At 47.5% G+C, this 22199-nt stretch overlaps 1 protein-coding gene across 1 annotated transcript in view; it reads right to left on the bottom strand.

Annotated features, from left to right (window-relative positions):
- Positions 1–9825: 9825 nt before the first annotated feature.
- Positions 9826–22199, bottom strand: part of LOC119089286 (sodium/glucose cotransporter 4) — a 23043-nt gene continuing 10669 nt past the window's right edge. The window contains exons 2-12 of the mRNA XM_037211949.1: positions 21870–21974; positions 21149–21313; positions 20310–20508; positions 19815–19950; positions 19133–19217; positions 17364–17607; positions 16358–16508; positions 15844–16012; positions 11718–12075; positions 11197–11365; positions 9826–10423 (exon numbers count right to left, since the gene is read on the bottom strand). Coding sequence (XP_037067844.1) covers positions 10357–10423; positions 11197–11365; positions 11718–12075; positions 15844–16012; positions 16358–16508; positions 17364–17607; positions 19133–19217; positions 19815–19950; positions 20310–20508; positions 21149–21313; positions 21870–21974 — 1848 coding nt within the window. The 3' untranslated portion in view covers positions 9826–10356. The remainder of the gene's footprint in view (positions 10424–11196; positions 11366–11717; positions 12076–15843; positions 16013–16357; positions 16509–17363; positions 17608–19132; positions 19218–19814; positions 19951–20309; positions 20509–21148; positions 21314–21869; positions 21975–22199) is intronic.

Raw genomic sequence — 22199 nt, 5'->3', positions numbered from 1 at the left:
CTTGAGCTTCTATCGTGTTATGAAGGATACACTCTGACGTACACAGACGGATCCAAAACCTCGGATGGCGTGGGTTGTGCTTTCGTCAGCAGTTCCGTCAATCGATCGTTCTCGTTACCGGCCCACTCGTCCGCTTTCACAGCGGAATTAATTGTGATTATCAAGGCGATATGTTTCATAGAAGTTGGTGAAGAATCTTCACACGCCATTTTTACAGATTCACTGAGCAGTCTCTCTGCACTGAAGTCTTCTTATCCATCATGTCCCCTTATACAGGACATTTTATCACGCCTGACACGGTCGAATCGGGTTGGAAAGAGAGTTGCCCTGTGCTGGATCCCCAGTCACGTCGGTATCGTGGGCAACGAGTTGGCTGATGCCGTTGCTAAGCGAGCAGCGGCGGCACCATATGCCCGGGTTTTGCCTATCCCTGCCAGAGATTTCTAGCCGGCAGTCAAGGCCTTCTTGATAAGCAACTTGCAGCGTTGTTGGGACCAGGTGGGCGGCAATAAGCTCAGGGCGATAAAAACCGAGTTGGGCTTATGACCGTCATGCTCTCGCAGTGTGCGGTGGGAAGAACTGGCTTTATGCAGGTTGCGTATTGGGCATACGTATGCCACCCATGGCCATCTGCTGCATGGAGCCGACAGACCCCTATGCCAGCGGTGTGGTGCTGTTCTCACTGTCCACCATGCCATTGTATCATGTCTGTGCCTCATCGAGGAACGACGACGTCACTTTGGTCCGCAGGCTTCGCCCCTGACGATAAGCGGTGTGCTCGGAGACAGTTTCTCCTTTCTTGATTCCAAACAACTATTTTTGTTCTTAAAATATATTTATTTTCAAGTCATTTCCACACCAAACTAATTAAGTAAAAACATCGTTATGGGCGCAAAATCATCATTGAAGTCGACGCGCCCGAAAACACCAATGAACAAGAAAATGCAATAATAATTCTGGGCTGATGCTGCAAAAGTTTTAGAACTTGTGCAGCACCGTTTAAATTTTGACACTGAAATAAGATGTGGATTTGCCTTGGGTGCACCATATTCCTTGCGCTTGCCGATTTAACTTCGGCCACATGACTCACTAATACAACTTTGTGGGAAATAATTAGCTCATGATTCAGCTCATGAAATGTTTGGCAAATGCGATTCAAGTCATGACCCAAACTAGCATTTTTCGTAATGAGCAGATGCAGCATATAACTTACCTCAAGATGATTGACTCATGAGCAGATTCCCAATCCAGCTTGAGTTGAGCGCAGTCCTGGATAGCGTGTCCTATATATGTGTGAAATCTTGCATTTTAGTAAATGATTAGCTGGTTATGGTGATCACGTCATGCAAACTGGCATTACTTTGTCATGTTTGATTGTGTTGTTGAAATATATTTGGTATATCATGTTTGGCATTTCAACAAGATTCCAGTTGAGTCACACACACACACACACGCACCACACACACACACACACACACACACACACACACACACACACACACACACACACACACACACACACACACACACACACACACACAAGCACACACACACACACACACACACACACACACACACACACACACACACACACACACACGACACACGCACACGCACACGCACACGCACACACGCACACACACACACACACACACACACACACACACACACACACACATATATATATATATATATATATATATATATATATATATATATATATATGTATACATTAGTGTAGAATATATATACATCCCCAGTTTCTGGTTGAAATTTTTGCAAATGCTTGTATTTCCAGATATTGCCACTCCAATTTCAGCCACTAGCGCAACATTGGTAGAAATTACCAGTTCATGATTAAGTTCACAACATTTGTGAATAATTTGATTAGCCCATGACTCAAAGTGTGATTTTCCTAGTGAACCGACTCAGGCTACAACTCACCATTAAATGTTTGGCTCCTGGGTACATTCATGGTTCAGCTTGAGCGAAACACAAGCCTTGTTAGGATGCACATATGTCCTGACATTATAACTTGATTTGATTCGAGTTACGAGTATGGGTCATAGATGTGAACTTAACCCTAAAATGTGCATTAAGCTGAAGATATTGGGTGAAGCAAGGACAAATGTACATCATATGAGTCATTGCATGGATCCATTACTTGAGCATTTTGCATACCAAGATAATTGAAGATTCGGCTGAATTTAGCAGTCCGCAGTTTGGAAGGCCTGCCTGCCAATAATATTAAGTGAAGGGGTGCACACCGATTGGCCTCAGTTTCCAAACCGAGGATCCCCATCAAAAACCATTGTGTGTATGATTCTATAAGATGTAAAGGACAACACCCTGCATGGGTTTGTGAGTGATGGTAGGAATAGCATTAATTTGGTTGATTTATATACATAAATACATAAGTGCATGAATATAAATATAAATATATATATATATATATATATATATATATATATATATATATATATACATATATAATAGACTCGTCCTTCATCTAAACCAAAACCAGCTAATTTACCAAAATCAGTTCGGATTTCAGAAGAACAAAAGTACTTACATGCCAATTCTTCTTCTGCAGGAAACTATTACAAAGGCTTTTGAAAATGGGGAATATGTGTTAGGTTTGTATTTAGATCTGAAAAAAGCCTTTGACACTGTAAACATTAGCCTTCTTCTACGTAAACTTACTAACTATGGTATTCGACGAAAATCTCATGAAATCATTTCTTCATATGTGTCTGGCAGAACTCAATGTGTAAAAATCAGGAATGATCTATCAACAATCAAAAACGTAATAATGGGGGTACCCCAAGGATCCATTCTCGGCCCAATCCTCTTTTTAATGTACATAAATGACCTACCTAAATTAAGCAGTAACATGATTTGTCTGTCTTATGCTGATGATACTGCGATTGTTTTCAAAAATAAAAGTATTGTCGAACTTCAAAACAATGTCAGTACGCTTTTGCTTCTAATGACTTCTTGGTTTGCTGCTAATTTTCTCTCCCTGAACGTATCAAAAACATTCACACAGCATTATACAACCCTTTCTTCGCATTTCCGACTAATTGTGCAAATTAATAATTCACCTATTGAAGAGAAAAAAGAAATTAAATAGCTTGGTGTAATCATTAACAAATCTCTTAAGTTTACAAGCCACACTTATTTTGTTGCAAGCATAGTAAGTAGAAATATTGGAATAATAAGTAGGGTTAGATACTTTATTGACAAAACAACGTCACATCTACTCTATAACACTTTGATTCTTCCTTACCTAAATTACCGCTGCTTGGTTTGGGGCATAAATTATGCTTCTCAACTAGATCGATTGGTAATTTTGCAAAAAAGGGCTGTGCGTCTTATAGAAAATGTGTATCCTCCGCAAAGCTCAGAGCCAATCTTTAAACGATACAAAATTTTGAAACTATCGGATATTGCTAAATCTCAAATGTGAATTGTGATGCACAAATTTTAAACTTCACAGCTCCCTGCATCATTCGATTTAATTTACAATCTCTACGAATCCAATAACATGGATATGAGGCGAGCAAAGCATTTAGAACAACCTTTCTCTTATCGTAATTATAGACTATATGCAGCATCCGGCCTTGGCCCTAAGCTGTGGAACGACATTATGGGTTCCATATTTCCAAGAATAGCTGATATCCCTGTATCGAAAACCATCGTTAAGAACATCACTCGCAAGCATTCTGTGAACGCATATTAACGTAACAAACATATTTGAAGACATTGCCATCCTTGTGCTGTACATATCCAACGCACTTCATATTTGACCTCCTTCATGTTTCATAATCAATTTCTGATATAAAGTCATGCACATATACCCAAATTCATGGCGCTGGCTCCGGGAGTTCTCCCAGCAACAAGCTCTGCTTAGCTGGGTGGACTCCCTGGAAATCCAGCCCAAAACCCAGCACAAAAATGACCAGGTAATTGTCCCCTCCGACTTGTGACTGTATAACCCTTACTAACACCGGGAATTGAGTGGTTGTAGATTATTGGGCGGTTGTAGCGGGCTGTCACTAGCTGATTTTGGCTAATGACTACTTTAAAGCCTTTTCATCTATGATTTTTCCCTACCTCTCACATAACACAATTCCCTCGGGTCTGCTCCACCTCCTCGCCTGTTTTTTTTTTAAAGTTTGTTTCATCTTCCTAGCTGGGAGTGCCGCGACTTGATTTTATGTTTTCTGGTGTTAACGTACGGTTTACTGCGTCGCTGGGATTGAGGGAGGGGCACTCCTGGTTACCTGTTCTTGTGTAACGGCGTAGAAAAAAAAAATATATATACGTTTGCCATCATATATTATATGTCATCAAACATCTCAAATAGCCTCATTGCCGTTGTTGAGCCCTGGGTTACCGGACTGTGCTGTTTCATATCTATGCATGCTAAACTCCGCCAGTTATAGCACAGATCGGTACTAAACACGGTTCCCCTCTTAGTATGGATCCGTACTAACTAGGCTCGCGGAAGTGTTGGCGCGAAATATGTCTGAGCTACCAAATCTAACACATAGACACTTAACTACCAAAATGCGAAATTTATGTTGGACCATACGCGACATGACAATCATACGAGACCAGATAAGATCAGACGGGATCGGCCGGGACCAGTCGTGGTCGGACAGGACCAGACGGGAGCCGGATTTGGCATTGGGAACCCAGGCATGGCAGGGAGCCGGACGAGACGGCACGGAACGGAATCGGGGGGAACCGGACGGACCGGAGCAAAACGAGCCTGGACGCGACTGCATGGGACCGGTCGGCTGGACTCGAATGGGACTAAACGGGACAGGACGGAACTGAATGGGGCCGGGCGAGACAAGCCAGACCCGAATGGAGCAAGACAAGACAGGACGGGACCAGATGGGATTAAACGGAAGGAGACGGAACCGAACATGATCGCACGGGACCGAACGCAATCGCACGGGACCGTGCGAAACCGGACGGGGCTGGACGGTACATGACAGAATCGGAGGGGGCTTTCACCTTCACCCTTCACCTTCACCTTTCAGCTCGTCACGATCGATGATTGATCGCAGCGGGGTTAGGTAGGCACATGTTTTTTTTTTGTCTCATTTCGAATTGGACCTCGTGTCGTTTAGATGAATTTCTCCAGGGTGCATTTTGTTGTCGAATACGGTACACAGTGGATTAAATGCTTGTAGCGTTATCACGCCCTCCTGACCACAAGAGAGAAGTGTACCCGTAAACCGGCCAAATAGAGTTGCTTCTGTTGACGAACAGATGAAGGCTAGGAGTCTCCGCGCTTGGCATGTGGAGACGGAAGCTAACACATCCTGCAGAAGGGAAGAAGATGGTCAAGCAAAATGCATTTTGATGCATTGTTAAGTGCTAATTTGATAACGAGCAAAGCATATAAAAACATTTTTTATGACAGGCGGCTTTAAATACAGATCTGAGACATTAGGCAAACCCTTGAGACTTGCATAAAAAATAGGGGAAAGTTACCGGTTTTGGTGAAAATATGGGCTAGGGTGTGACTTTTTTGAAATCCTATTTGGGCGTCTCAAATGAATACCACATAATTTTGGAGCTTGCGTTGTTTTCATCATTTTCAGCTCCATGCATGCTCCATTTTTGCAATTAGCAACGAAGTTGCAAGTTTATATGGAACTTAATTCAAATACTTATTTTATTTTTTAGATTTAGCCAGAACCCTCCGATACGATGCATTTCTGAGATCAGTGTCCGCACTAAGCAGCGCTTGTTGCGTGGGCGCTGCCCCACCGTTCGATCGTAGAAATCCAGGCCATCGGCAGAAACCTGCAGAGAAAGCCTTACGCGCCACAATCTCGGTGCGCTCAGTCCTGCCCTCTAACGTCACCTGAACTGAAGGGCGGCTTCCGCCACGTGCCACAGGACAGCCCAGTCAGAGGTAAACGGCAAGTGCGGAAACCGATCACAGCCCAATTCGCCACTAATGAATGAAAAAAATGCGGACACTGATACCTACTGAGTAATCGGGACAGGCGGAAACTACCGAGCCTTTCCCGTGATGTAGAGCTTACGCACGGCAAAATAAAATCATATGAGTGGGTAAGGTGTAGGTAGAACTGATAAGGAATGGGTAACAGGTTGCGGTGGATTACTGGATTTCACGGGTTGGGTAAGCCCATAGCTGCTTTTGTGACATAGGTAATAGCGCGGTCAACCCATAGCTGTTTTTGTGACAGGCAATAGCGCGGTCAACCCATAGCTGCTTTTGTGACATAGGCAATAACGCGGTCAGCCCATAGCTGCTTTTATGACATAGGTAATAGTGCGGTCAACCCATAGCTGCCTTTGTGACACGCGTAGCTGTGCGGTTTGGTATGGATTTTGGAAAACCTGTTACCGCAACCTGTTACCCATTCCTATGCTGATGTAAGGCGTTTACGAAACGTCGCGTAGATTCGCTAAGAAATGTTACGCAACGTTACTGCTTGTGATTCATTTAGAAATGACTGGATCCATTTGCACCACTTTTACAAGTGCCTTCTCAAAAGAACAAAGGTGAAAATAATCTTTCATGACAGTCTTCCATAATGCATTATTATGCCCCTGAAAAGTATAATACAAACGAGTGGGTATTGGGTGGGCATCACTCGTCAGGGATGGTTCAAGGCCGAGTATGTGCACAGCCCCATGGGTAAAGAGTGCACTGGGTTAGCAAAACCTTTTCCATTACCCATAGCTCATGATCCATTACCAAACCCATTACCCGTAAAGTCATCTAATATGTGCACAGCCCCATGGATTGCGGAGGGATTTGTTAGGGGAAATATGAAACTCTGGATCCCGTGTTTCTATCACATAACCTTCCATATCGGTCACCAGCAAGCCGTCCCATGCGCTTAAACGGCGCGCTTTGTTACTGGCTTTGACACTGAAAAGACGATTTTCTCCTCAATGTTTTCGGCAAGCAGCAACCTTGACACCTCATTAGTGTACCATGCTCAGGAAAATGGGGCATTCTGCGAGCAAGCTGCCATCCCAGCGGTAAGCATTTGAAAACCAGCACGTTGGCGGCCATCCGCAATCAAAGCACGCGCCGGCTGATACAAATGAGCTGATGTCACTTCGGGGATCTGTCTAACGCGCTGATAATATGCTCCATAGATTTTGAGCCATCTGCCAACACACTTAGCGACTCGCGACGGAAGCAAAAACAAAGCTGCAGCCTCGTATGTGGCAAACACGAACACAAACACGTCACGTCTTTAAACATAACATGTCGCCCACATCACCAAACAGTTCCAGAATATCCCCCGATGTTCTCAAGCGATACAACAGCGTATCCCCGACTATACACATATCGCCTTCATACAGACATCCTCTGCAGATCTCTCACACTGGCTCATGAGCTACATGTTCGAACACTTCTTGACGTTTAACACAACAGTTCAACTCGCCGTATGAGGTCAGTATCGGTGCGCGAAGGTTCACGCACAAGACTGAGCGCGCGGGCTGCTACGGCTGTTGCTGAGCGAGAACAGGAGCATTATCCTGGCATTGCCGACTTTGGGTGTAAAGCAACACCCTATGAGAAGGAATTTTTCACTCCTTTTCCCCATATTTGATGTGAATTTTTTCATTCCCGCCTGACATTGTCTAACAGCACATGCCAAACCCCTATTTCCCTTTCTGGAGTTTTCAGATGTCATCCAAAACCGAGCTCACTTGAAACCACCAAGCATAAACGAGGCTCCACAGAACCCGGACACCTATGGCTATGTCCTGCCTCACCCACATCTGAATCATGTCTATGTATGCACAGAGCAAGGACGCCAGGTACGTCCAAGACCAAGAACCCCAGCGACTCCAGCCGCCTGCACGCATTAAGTTTGGTTTGTTTACAAAATGCATTAAAATCGACAGCTGTGTGCCCATTGCAAGGCTTTCACACATCCCCTATTTCTTGTTTTCACCGCCACACCACGTACGCAGAGCCTGGTGCAAACACCAGCAAGGCCTGGTAGAGAATTTTACTCCACGTATTTCTTTTTCCCGAGGAAACTTGACCACTAAATTACATCACTCCCGAAATGCAGGAGTGAAGGATTCAAGAAATGTCTTCGGATTAAATTTACAAAATGAACACCACCATTTGAACACTTGGTTTAACAGGTTTTAAGTCAACTCAGCTGATAACAAAATTTTGCCCGAAAAGTATCGGTCTTTATATTTATTTACTTACTTCTATTTTTCTTGGTGTCATGCGAGTGTGATACCACTTTATTCTTCCTTTCTTTTGGATTGCCTTTAGAGGTACCATCTGTTGCTTAAAATGTTCACCAATTTCGCTGCAAGATTCTTCAACTGCAAACTTGTACGTATTTCATACATAAATTGGATTAATTCGCCGGCCGCCCAAACATGTTTGATACGATACGTTTGATACATGTTGTTTGATAATGCACGCAAGGGGGAACAATTCACAGGAAAGAAAGGAGACAATTTAAGGTACGGAACTTATTTCTACCTCCATTTTCGCCCTGTTAAACCCTCGTTTAACCGTTTTCTTGGTACATGTCGGCGGTCAATAATGATAAATCTAAGCCTTTCGAGTGTCTGACTCACCAGGCTACCTGACAAAGCCATCATAATGCTGCCACACAGAGCTTTCGGACAGACCTGACGCAGCTAATACAAAAGTGTTTGGTGGCGAAATTCTGTCCTCTGGAGATGTTTACCATGCGCACCTTTTATTTGTTTCGCATTCTCATCTCGTAGGTTGGAAGGCATGATTGATATTTATATTTGGGGGGGGGGGGGGGGAGTGGGATAACTGTCTGCCAGCAGACCATGCAAAAGGTGCTAACTTTTTGTCTTGGGGGAGCAGGAAGAAGCCAGTAAGTCTCCTGTGAACCAAGTAATCGCCTACCTTACCCGCTTTCAACACATGATTGGTAACCAGAGCTAGCCATTTTCTGTTTCAATCAAATGAGTTTTGTCATAAGACAAATTATAATGCCCTAAGGCATGCAATGGGCTTATTTTGTTCCACGTTCTTGATTATTTGCCCCAAACTTCTTGAAGTAACCCTTCATTGTTGCTTTAACCAGATGTTTTCTACAGTTGTCATGGTTTGCTGTCTGGCAAAAGACTGGACTGTTGATATGCACTATATTTTTAACACGGGGATACTCTAAGCTGCATAGCAATTATAATATGAGTTAAAAATTAGTATGTAACAAATGGTCAGACCATCCCATTTAAAATGTGAAGCCAAGGTGTCAGATTTTGCTGTTAAATATGAATAAACAAGCCTAAATGGATGCCTTGGCTGCAGCTGAAAAGGCAAGCAGCAATACTGGCATGGTCGTCTAAAGGTAAAGGAGATTGTTTCGTGGAGCAAACCCGTTTCTGCCCTTGACATAGGTTAACCATGACAATCAAAATAAGCTGTTCAGTGATTTCAAGTATTTGATTTGTGTGTTGCCAACTTTGCCTGATGTCAACAAGCGGACGCAAATGAACTGAATACAAATGCAATTTGAAACCAGCCAAAAATTAGCTATATTATATTTATATCGCAAATGCTGCCGTCAACAGATAGGTGAGTTGAGATGATGTACAACATATGGGCTACTCTAAGTTAGGTTAAGTTGGTTAAGTGCATGGCAAGTGGCAAAAAGAAATTGTGCAAGAATCAGTAACTCACAACTGCTGCTGTGATACAAACAGGTTAGACAGGATGAAATGAAATAAGGCTTTTTTACGTTAGGCATAGTTCGGCTACTTTCGTGGAATAAGCATTGGTATTTTGTATGAAACAGTGACAAAATGCTTGTTTTCCCTGACCCCATCTCAATAAAAGCCAGAGGTATGTCTATTGTGTTTGACTTGGTGATGAGCTGATGTGTAGGGGTCCAAGGTTTCTTTCTGTTCGAGTGCTTTATGCTTGTTGAATTTTCTGTTATTTTGTCATTAAATTTCTTTGCTTTGTGTTGTGTTAAAGTCCTGTGGAAGGGAAGTGCAAAATACAACATCAAATTATTGGCGTTAATAACTGTTTATGCTCATTACACTGTCATGAAATTGCTATGCTTTAATTATTCTGTTTCACTTAAACGGTTTAAGATGTTAAAACCCAAAAGTTTTGCCAGGTTTATGATAGTACGTGCATGCCAACTTGAAATATGTGTCTTTGTTTGCTGAAGCAACAGTCACGAGCTCATAAGTTACATCTTTTGTGAATTAATTTTTTCACTCCTGCGCGGTCTTTTTGCGATGAAATTTTTCACTCCCACCCTAGTTCAAAAGCAATTCTAGCTCCTTGCGCATGAGCCTCTATGGCTCCGGAGATAGTCCTCATCTGTAGTAGATGTAGAGAGTGGCAGACAGCCCCATGGCGAGAACAGCGGCCACGTTCAGGACGCTGAAAGCAGGAAGCAATAATCATCGAAAATCGTGGTCACTGCTGAATTTTCCATTTGGTTTCTTAGCATGAACTGCAGTTGTACAATGCTAGAAAACAAGTTGATAACGCACAGCTGGTGAGGCGGGTACCTTTCGATGGAAAAAACACACAGATCGCGGCGCCAGCCCAGTTGTAACGCACGTTCGGACTCCATTACCACACCAGTCATGTGCTCCATTTTCTAACCATGGCCAGATCGCCATTGCGTAGAGTTCTGTCGCCCTGTCACACAATGACAAGTACATATGACCGTATGACAAAACGAATAATCGGTTAGGGTTAGAACTACATGGAATTTAATCCGAAGGGAGGGAAGGGGAAGTAGGGATGGGGCGGAGGGGGGGGGGGGGTAGGGCATGGTCTTTTCCAAACACAAACCCCGTTCTAGTTTCCCGACTTTTGGTGACTTAGGCGCCAGATTACGGGGGATCGCGGAGCCAGGCAAACACTCGGGGTGAATGGGGTATTGTCACCCCGCCCATCCCGCGTTGATGACAAGCTGTCTCCCTTTGGACAGTTGCCAGGTGAGTTTCGTACCTTTGTCGTACCAATCAGCGCTCAAATTCCTAGCTTTGAATCTACTGAGTGTCCTGACCACCTGCTGCACATGAGTCTCGACAACTGCACAAAACAAGGCACACATTGCGGGCCTTGCGGGCCAAGGCACTCAGTGACGTTGGAAGACATAGCCCAGCCCAAATTGAAATCCCTTACAGAGGAAGATGCCTCACATGCGCTGTCGTCGGGTCTCCTTGAGGACACTGGCGGCCGCTCGGGCCCGCTGTTCACCCGTCTGCTCCGCGTGCCGGCCGTCCGGCGCAGCCTCGGCGTCGCCGTTCTGCGTTACACAGCAGAGCACGCGCAGTGCTCGCCGGCACGCCGTCAGCGGCTCGTCGTCCCCTGCAGCGGGCACGCGGTCACGACACGGCCTGCTCTGGGGTCGGGTTTGAGTGCACGGCGGGTGTGAGGCTTATAGCGTGTGGTGTCACAGCTCTGTCAGCATTGTTTCCTGGTCAGTGTAGAAAGTGTGCAATGGGTTTGCTTGCAGGCATATGCGCGCCACACGGTTGTCGCGGTTATTTTTACACAGAGCAGCAGCTTGAGTCTCTCTTCTTAGAGTGAGCATAACAGCAAGGTTTACTTCAGCGGCGCTGGCACAGGGCTGCTAACGTTTCCAACGCGGTTCTAACGCTATGGCAACCACCCGTTCCTGCCCCCTCCCACTGCCCCATCCTATTTCCGCACCACTCACCGTGTTCTCCGTCCGCGCCGTTCCGCTCGTGGGCGCTGCCGTCGGCGCGGATGTCGTCCCTACTTTTTCGCAGCGGGCGGCGCTCGGCCGTGCTGTGCCGGGTCCAGAACGTCAGCCGGTGCAAGCAGGCGGCCGGCAGCGGCTCGGTCAGAAGCGACACCACCACCACGATCGCGCACACCACGGCGAACAGCAGCGGCCCGAAGTGCAGGTAGTGCACGCCGAAGACGACGCGTCGGATCCAGTCGGGCCGCCGGTCGGGCGCCGTCGAACCGCATGAGGGCGCAGCGAACGAGAACTCGGCGACGAACCGCGCTACGCCGATCGCCAGACCCAACACCAGGCCGTAGAAGGCACCCTGTGTGCATAAAACCCATGCCTATTCACAGGATCTTGCTGCATTATGAACACTCGCTGTGATACCAATGAGTTCAGTGAGCAGGAGAGCAATGCTCGGGTTTACCCAGGGCAATACAACACCGGGTACTCGAAAGTTTTGACCAGTAGGTATCAACACATACTATAAGTATACCAGAAACGGGATTAACACCAGATTTAGGATGTTGTACGAAAAGTTGGCAGTTCTGTGTTAGCGGCATCTTTGGTTTGTATGTGGCGATTAAGTGTAATCACATTTCACAATCCTAAAACACTTGAATTGCGGTGCGGTATTGGGGATGGTGGTTGGAGGATCAGATTGTGTTCAAGTAATTTCAGATGCCTCTGGGCTAATCAGATGTATGTTGTTCTTTACCAAGTCACATTATGTCTCAGTTTGCATATAATGACTCATTTAAACATCCTGTAGCAAACGTGATAATGTAATGATTCAGTTACTGCACAACTTGCCAGTGATGAAGGTTGTGGCCTAGGCTACCAGCTGTTGAATGCTTGTGGAATGCTGCATGCAAAGTGATTGGCCAGGGCTTGCTCAGGTATATTTATGTTGGAGCTAAGGGTCTTGTTAATTTTTAATACATGAATGTTGAAATTGTTGTCTGATTGACATTTGAATATTCCACATAAGCATTGATAGCCTTTGTCCACAGTGATGTTACCACCCATGAAATGGGCCAACCAGTAATTATGTCAGTTCAGCACAGCTGTGTGGTTGCATTAGATGTGTTTATTGAGACATGAAAGGCACTGTAATTAACAGAAATGTTTGGTATGATGCAATGTCGGGCACATATGTGGTATGACATTTCACCAAAGGAGTTATCTGCCTGTGCTGTTTAGAAAAGGTCATCTTATGTGAAAAATTGGCTGAGTTTTCCAGCATAATTCAACTTATGTGAAATCATAAGTTATCTTTTCTTATCATATCATAAGTTATCTTATCATATCAGAAGAATCAATGTGTGTTGCATATTGGTGGGCTGTGCTGAGGGCAACCCTACCTCACCACCTAATGTGTGTTTTTCATTGTGTCTGGACATCTCATTTTGACTTAAGGTGATTTAAAGTTGTAGTTTTGTGTCTTTCCTTCAAAAGTACAGCCAATGCCATCAAATAGTGCCCAAAGCAGGTTGTCATGATGTGATAGCTGCTTTTACCTTAGTTTGTTTTGTAATATTCTAGCAACAATATGAGAAGGGCAAGCCAACATTTGCTAGTGCGTTTCAACATTGTTTGAGGAGGCCACCATCACAAGATGCAATTGCTCCATGCAACTGTATGCAGCATAAACCTGGCATTGAACAATAACCTGTGCTTGGTAAATGTATCCAATGTAAGCAACAAATGTTGTAGTTAATGTATTTAATGGGTGCATTGGTTTGTGTTGTACCTGAAATGTACAGTTAGTCAGGAAGATAAATCATCTTTATGATTTATGACAAGTCTCATGCTGAAATAATTAGATCATGTAGGATACAGGGCTATCAAATTAATTTCAACATTATAGAATGTCTGCTTATGCAAGGGAAGTTTTCAGATTGGTGACATTTATAGAAACAGATGTTTTGTGTCAAATATTGCAATATTCTGCATGCTAGCTGTAACCCTGCCCTCAGCACTGTATCTGTTACACAACATCATTGCATAATTTATATCAACACAATTTCCTCATGATAATATGAGCAAATGCTGAGTACATGGTGGTACATAAATATTATATAAATACAGCATGTTGCATCTATATAAAAATGTGCATAACTGGGGCATGGTTTGGGGCAATCTAAGGCCCATTGATAGTTTTTATTGCCTTGAGCCAAGGCTGCATATGTTTCAGATACTGATGCACCTTCTAAAGCTGCCCATTTCACTTCAGCTGCTTAGGTGTACATTTCCTACTCTGAGGTCAATGGATGAAAGGTAAAGTTATCAATTACAAGGCTTGATGAGGAGTAGAAAAAAATGTCATATTGAAGTTTCAAATAGCTATTTTGCAGGTTTTGTGATGTGAAAGCAAGATTTGTGTGGTTTATTTATTCAGTGGAGCCAGTGATAGAATGTTTGTATTCACCTTATGCCAAAAACCCTTCATGTAAATGGTTTTAGGGAGCATGGTTACTTAGGCCATGGGTCTGTCAGGTGTTTAAGCTCTTCAAGATCAATCAAAGAAGTTTTGATAAATTTTGTCATATCAGGGCCTTTGTGCAGTACAGCTCACCATTATGGCACTTATCATCATAATGCTTACAATCCCGCTTTTAAGCACAACTGCTCCCCAATCAGCGGTGCTTGCAATGCTACTATGCTATCGTCGCTGCGCTGGTTCTGAGGCGGCATTGCCGGCCCTGCACAACAGTGGCCGCCAGCATCACAACTTACGAACCTAACACAGTGCCTGGTCCTACCTCTGGGCGCGTTGGATAGCCAGCCTTGGACCGCTACCGTCGCGATCGGTTCCATGCGTCAGACACAATAATGCTATGCGCCCCAGCCATAGGCTGTTGTATGTAGCCCGACGGCTGCATAACACCTGTCAGGTATATTTGATGAACATAAAAAGATATGTGTATTTCTTGTAATAGCCCGCATCATATTTCACAGCACAGCAGATGCATTTTCAGGCCACACATGATATGCATATATATGCATACTATACACACACAACACACACACACACACACGCACGCACGCCGCACGCACGCACGCACACACCGCACACACACCACCCACGCACACACACACACACACACACACACACACCCACACACACACACACACACCCACAACACACACACACACACACACACACACACAACACACACACAACACACACCACACACACCCACACAACACCACACACACCACACACACACACACACACACACACACACACACACCACACCACAACACACACACACACACACACACACACACACACACACACACACACACACACCCACACACCACACACACACAACACACACACACCACACACACACCACAACACACACACACACCACACACTCTCAACAACACACAACACACTCTCTCTCTCTCTCTCTCTCTCTCTCTCTCTCTCTCTCTCTCTCTCTCTCTCTCTCTCTCTCTCTCTCTCTCTCTCTCTCTCTCTCTCTCTCTCTCTCTATATATATATATAATCAGAATAATGTTGCACTCAATAGTTCTACGCCCAGTTAGTGGCCGTATTCACTCCGTGTTCCATCTGAACTCTGCTGAAAAGAGTTGGCGGCAGCGGGATTCGATCCCGCGCCCGGACATCGTGGCGCGTGCATGGGTCTGCGCTTTGCCTGATACCTCGAAAATGAGTGCCACGGCGCACACTTTTGATCTTGGAAATCGAAAGAGAATTGTTCAAGCTTCATTTTTATGCACTTTTTATGCATATATATGTTCAAGATTTAGAAGGCCGTGGGTCTGAAGAAGGTCATTTTAACATGGGAACCCTATGGCTAGTTGTGAAATGTGCGCCGTTGCTGCCATATTTTATACTAGACTTTGGACCCCCCTGGGTTTACCAATCATCAGCGGCATTCTCCGTCCGCGTCGTGACATCTGTCCGAAGGGAAACAGCCTCTGACGTCCGTCAGACCACATTGCCAGCTTCCCCCAGACACGGGACAGTGGGCTGGGCTGGTTATACACATCCCCGGCTCCAGACCACCGCCTGCGCGGCGCCGCCATCCTGAGGCTGGCGGGCTGTTGGACGTACCGGCTCGGTGGTCCGACTCCAGAACACGGAGAGCACGTAGACGGCGCAGATGGGCGGTGGTAGGTACGATTGCATGCTCTGAATGTAGACGAACAGCTGGTCCGACGAGAAGTTGTTGATGATGGGCACCCACACGATGGAGATGCCCACCATGACGATAACGAACATGCTGAAAACGGGCCGTCTCTTGTCAAACGGCAATCATTCAGGGATTACGCACACGAGTTGTCGCAATGCTGCCAGCACAATGTGTACCACGTGTACATGCAGAATGTGTACCACGTGTACATGCGCATAGATACAGCTCTCATCCACGCCGATATTAAATAAAGCTTAATCCATATCAAAGAGGACATTTTTGTTGTATGCATGCTGCGGTCTACGCACACAATGCGGGCACCAATACAAAAATGGAGACAATAAGCCGCGGATGGGATAACGCGTTAAGTAAAATCACACTGTTTATGTCTCCGCCGTTGCTAATCCTTGCAAGTTCATTGTATTCGATCCTTACCGGCCCACAATGACCTGCTCGATCTCCGTCGCATTCGTTCTGATCCGCTTGTATATGTCGATGGAGAACAGCGTGGACGCAGAGTTGAAAATGGACGTCAGCGAAGACATCAGGGCGGCTAGCATCACTGCCAGCATCATGCCAGAGAGGCCTGCGGAGGCGGTTGGCAGTCAACGGCACCATCGCCGGCATCAGCCATGAAAAGTCGGTTTTTTGGTGCCCATTTCAGGTTGGTTAAGGGAGCGACTGACGAGGTTGATTGGCGTGGCATAACTATTGGTATCATTTTAAGTGGAACAGACTGCTTTAGACCATACAACTGCTCCTGGGCGCCTGAATGACCTTGATGGTTGGGTGACCTGAAAACAAGCTTCCTGGAATAATCTGCACGATATATACCTCATACCATATACCTTCGTGGGCGTATAGCTAAGAACTAGAGGGGCTTAGATCTAAAGGGGCAGGGCTGTGAGCTGCACCGAATGATCTTCAAAAAGGCTATTTCAGTTCATACCCCATACCGAGGAGGAACACTTCTTTTAAGCCAGGGCAGTGACTGCTGAGGCGTGCTAGCGAAGCCAAAGATAACTGAACCATACTGGACCAAGGAAAGCTGAGCCAGTACCACACTTTGGTCAACGCTTTTTTCTGTTCGTAAGTACCACAGTGCAAGGGAACGCTCACAGTCCCTGACACAGGACCTGAGACGTGCCTGCTAACGAGCCCGCGAGGTCACTCCGCGCAAAACCGTACAGCATTATTGAGGTAACGCTGTGTCGCAGTAAAGCTGGCGACGGGCACACGGTAAGTCATCATTACGCTGGCGTGTCGTTTTCATCCAGAATGCAGAGCACAGTACAAATCGGCGGCGAACGTAGCCATGCAATGCAGGCGAGCGCTGTCCCCTCCCACGCTAGCCTCCGGCATGACATCTTAAAAAGGGCGCCAGCCCGGTATCTCCGTAATGCAACGGCGCCTTCCAGGACGTGTCGCCGTCAAACCTCACCGGGCGGCAGCAGCTGCACCACGAGCTCGATGTAGGCGAGGTTGCTGCAGCCGGAGCGGGATCGGCAGAGCCGCCAGCAGGCCTCCGGGTCCGAGCAGGCCACGCGGTCCTTGTACAGCACGCGCGCCGCCATACCCGGGAAAACCATCAGCCAGAGGGGCAGCATCTTTAGCAGGGCGGCCAGCACTGTGCCGGCCTTGGCATGCACCAGACTGCGCGCGGCCAGGGCGCGCTGGACGATCACCTGCCGGTGGATCGGAGCTGGTACAGGTGCAGTCAGGTTATGCTGGATGATCACCTGTCGGTGGATCGGAGCTGGTACTGGTGCAGTCAGGGTATGCTGGATGATCACCTGCCGGTGGATCGGAGCTGGTACAGGTGCAGTCAGGGTATGGTGGGTGATCACCTGCCGGGGAGCAGGGCTGGTATTGGTGCAGTCAGGGCACACTGGGTGATCGCCTGCTGGTGGAGCGGGGCTGGCACAGGGAAGTCAAAGCACACTGGATGATCACCTGCCGGGGAGCGGGGCTGGTATTGGTGCAGTCAGGCTACGCTGGGTGATCACCTGGAACGTGTGGGTGCCTAAGACGCGAGAAGTAAATTTCCTGAACGTTCGTGGAGTAGGCGATTTATATTGAACTTCATTTAGCGACTAGTCATAATGTTGATGAAAACACGGCAAGTGATCAGCTATGGTACGAGAACACAGGGTCTGGTGTCTGTTTTTCAGTCTAATATGACCTTCCAGATTTAATGAAAGGTCAAATGACAAGGTGCTCATACCACGCAAAAGTTACAGGTCGATTTCCAATTTGTGAGCACCAGAATATTCTTTAGCGCATAAAGTAGGGTTCTCCAAAAAGGCCTGACCTTCCAATGTAACTGCGAAGTCAAATTCAAACTCAAATGACTTATTAAGGCTTAACGACTGATGACAAGCAGTTCGATATCATCCTGTAGATTTCGGGCGATGTGGAGTTCTTCGTCATTTGGCGACGCATTTGACCTTGAAGGAGGACCTCGAAAGTTTAGGATTTACTGACAGACGCTATTTTATGCGCTCAAGATATTCTGGTAAATGAAATCGGGATCGGTCGGTAACAGATGATACGGAGTTTCCCAACATTTTATCCTGTATTCGTTCAGGTCACGTCACCTTCAAAATAGACAGCAGATTCGGTGTTTCCGTGTCGCAATGGACCGTTGGGCGTATTTTTGTCGAGATAAAAAACTGTCAGGATAAATCACTAACAAACCACCAAATAAATTGCCAATTTTACGAACGTAATTACAGGGATGTTTGTGGACGTCGGGGAATGTTTGTGGCACTAGGTGGTCCTGGGAAATAATTTTCTTCTCTAAAACTCGTTATGGGCCATCGTAAGTTTCGGGCTCGGCCGCCTGTGTTTCGTGCCGCCTTTAGTGTGGAAACATCTCAGGTGTGTGTGTATCTGATATAATATAGCCAATGTTTGCTCTAAAACGTCGTCCACCTGGTGCGTCCTGACATATTAAAAAAGCAATAATTCAGCATTATAACACTGAACTCGTAATGCTATAAAATTGATAACATTTCTTGCTTACATCGAGTGATAGCAAGCTGGAACAGAACACTGCGGTTACTTGCACACCTACTTCAGCTTTAGAGCCATTTCTTTTCGAACCATCGCACCGGTTAGCAATAAATATTAAGTCACGTGTAAAACAAGACTGTAAACGGCGATAGGCACAGCCATAGGAGAGTCAGATGCTCGGCTCTCGTTGCTTACCTGATCAGAGCACCAATACCAGAGGGATATGATGGACATGCCGAATATCATGCCGGGCCAGGGCAGGTCTGAATCCACAGGGTCCCTGCCGACGTCATCAAAACAGGCATCACCGTGTGACATCCATTCACAGCCAGCTATGATACGCAGCCCACGGCAAAGGCTACGTTTCAGTCTGATACAGCTCCAGCCCAGGTTACGGTGGCCGACACGGGGCAGTTACATTGTGAATCTCGGGGAACACTTGCATGCATGCGAATTTCCTTGTCCTACATGGGTGGTTTTACAAACGCGACGGTCATTTCAAACGCTGATCAGAGCCACTTCTGCCTACGCAGTGATGCCAAAGCAGAAGGGCTAGTGCGTACCGCCAGGACGGTACGGATCAGGACGGTGGCGCACGTTCGTGCAGCTTGTCTGATGTGCACAGATGCACGGCGGCGTCTTCGTGCATTGACGCCCGGGGGTACGTGCGCTTCATTCAGTGCACTGCATGCACGAATATGTGCGTGAAGAAATATATACAATGAAATTGTGAGGCACACACGCAACACCAAACAGGTCGAGGACATGCGATGCTGTTTCACCCCGTGCAAGCCATTAAATTGATTTGGGTTTTGAGCGTTTTCTAGTTTTAGCCCCCCCGATTGCGGACCCTCGCATCGGCCCGTGCTCCGCCGACCTGAAGAGGTGCATGGCGTCCTCGCGGACGGCGCCACACGACCGGTTGTTCTCGTCGAAGAGGCTGACGTTGGCGCTCGGGAGCGACTCGAAGTACAACCGGACCATCGAGTCGTACCCGCCGACGGCGGTGAAGGCTGAAGCGAGGAACCGTACCGAGATGTAAGGCGCGCACACGCGCGCAACGAACCGCGCGCAGAGAGAGAGTTAGGCTTGCGTCCGTTGACATTCCGACCACAGTGAAATTGTAGTAGTAGAGCTCTGTAGGACCCCGGACTTGGAGAGTGCAGCTGGGCCACAGATCTCCTGATCTTCAGGCAGCCAGACCAAGGGGTTCAGTCGCACCAACTGCCCGAACGGAATTCAGAGAGCGTTGCTCAGACCCACACTGACAGAGGATGCCATTCTCCGCTCCGGCAAACTCAACAGGACACGCCAACCATGACAGGCGGCATCGGTCTCATGTCCACCACCAGTCTCAGCAGACAGTACTCACAGAGGGCGGCCAGGACGCACGCGCCGACCACCATGAGCGCCGTCTGCACCAGATCGGTCCAGACCACCGCCGCCAGTCCGCCGAATATGGTGAAGGAGGCCGCCACCGCCAGCAGCAGGATGATGGACGTATAGAGGCCCCACTCGCCCTCCCACTGCATCGCACGCTGGATGAAGAGCGCTCCGGCGTACAGGTCCACCTGGCGGCCGCCACAGCGTGACGTCACATGGGCCCTGGCGTCGGACGGTCCGGAGCTGGACGTCGGAGCTGAACTAGTGACGTCACACTGGTGAGATCATGTGACGGAACCCAGGGTGATAGCGTTTATCCCGGGGCTGAAGCGAGGCCTCACGCGGGCCTTGCTGCAGCACTTGACAGAGCGTAACGTCTCGATTACAAGCGTTCTAGCAAGCACGCCAAACTGCCTGTTTCTGCCAAGTTTCGCCGGACAGACAGCAATGTCTATTCATCAAGCAACGCAGATGGCGAGTCCTACAGACTTCAGGTGCATTTGATTTGGATGGCGAGCCAGGTAGAAATTTTCATTTTTCACGACGTTTGGTGCCGAATTTTCTCTCAGCGGAATTGTAAGGCTGCGGTGCCCCACGTCTTATCAATATGCAGGCGTGATGCTCCCATTTCCCGTAAAGGATTGATGCATTGCCACATCTTGTTACCACCAATATGACACCAATATATGGCACCAATACGGCGCCAATTACCACCAATATATGGCACGGACCAAGTTCACCATAGACCACTCGAAAGCAAAGACGAAATCTACCTCCCATAACGCGGATTGCATGCACAAATATGCAAGGGAGCGCAGCTGCCCATACCGATATTTTAGTGAAGACGTAGAGTAGGATGGCGAGTACGGAGAGGTACAGCCGGATGCGCTGCCCTCCGAGCCGAAGTCGCAGATACTCAGGCATGGTGTACACGCCGGCAGACAAGTACACGGGTACAAACACCCAACCCAACACCACCAGCCAGAAGACGGCCTGCGGCGGTAGAGCGCTGAAGTCACTGTGCGCAGTTTGACGTCGGAGCAGGCACATCACGTGGACCACGGCGGACGCCGGTGACATAGCCCTGCCAGTGTTATCTGTGCATGGTCGTCGGTGCAGCGTTTTTGCAAGCAATGACGGGTGTGAAACAATCAGCAGCAGCTCAGCACCCCGTGACCACGCTTACAAGAACATGGTATTGGGGGCAAAGCGCGCCATACCGCACGGGAATCCCGGCCGGACAGGAACAGCACGCCACGCGGGCGCGCCATCACGAGGTTAATGCGAAGCGAAGGTCACGTGGTGAAGCCCCTTGAATGTCACCCATACGTTGTCTGCCAGTGTCCCTGCCTCGAATTCGAACTGTATCATTTTCAAGGCGCCGAACATCACTACCCTTCGCCAGCTCACAAGCCCCCGCACATCCGCAGCACCATCCTGAATGTTTATTCGTCCTTCAGACACCACCCGTTTTGCAGGCATGCCTCACAGCCATCAATCCTGGTGGCGTCGCCACCGTCAGATCCGCGCCGGATCCCCTCCAGCTTACGCTGAGCTCGAAGCCGGCCACGGCGATGCCGGACGCGGCGCCGGTGCCGGCCAGCCCGATGAAGTGGCCGCTGCCAATGTTGCTGGCGAACAGGGAGGCGCCAACCTGCGTCACAGCCGAAGGTCATATTGTACGGACTGGTGCGCTGCGGAGGAGACGGCGGGGTGGGGAGGGGAGGACAAAGGTCTGTAGTCCGGGCTGGGCGCGTGCTCTGGCCTGACGGGCGCACAAAGAGCGATGGGTATTGCATGGGCCACCACGGGCTGACCTTGGCCGTAGCGCTGAAACCGTGCCCGGTCGAGACATTGGCGGATACGCACGCAGCTACAG

Source organism: Pollicipes pollicipes, unplaced genomic scaffold, assembly GCF_011947565.3.
Source record: "Pollicipes pollicipes isolate AB1234 unplaced genomic scaffold, Ppol_2.1 Scaffold_3087;HRSCAF=3621_pilon_pilon_pilon, whole genome shotgun sequence".
Lineage (NCBI taxonomy): Eukaryota > Metazoa > Arthropoda > Thecostraca > Pollicipedomorpha > Pollicipedidae > Pollicipes > Pollicipes pollicipes.
This window is presented reverse-complemented; position numbering and strand designations above follow the sequence as displayed.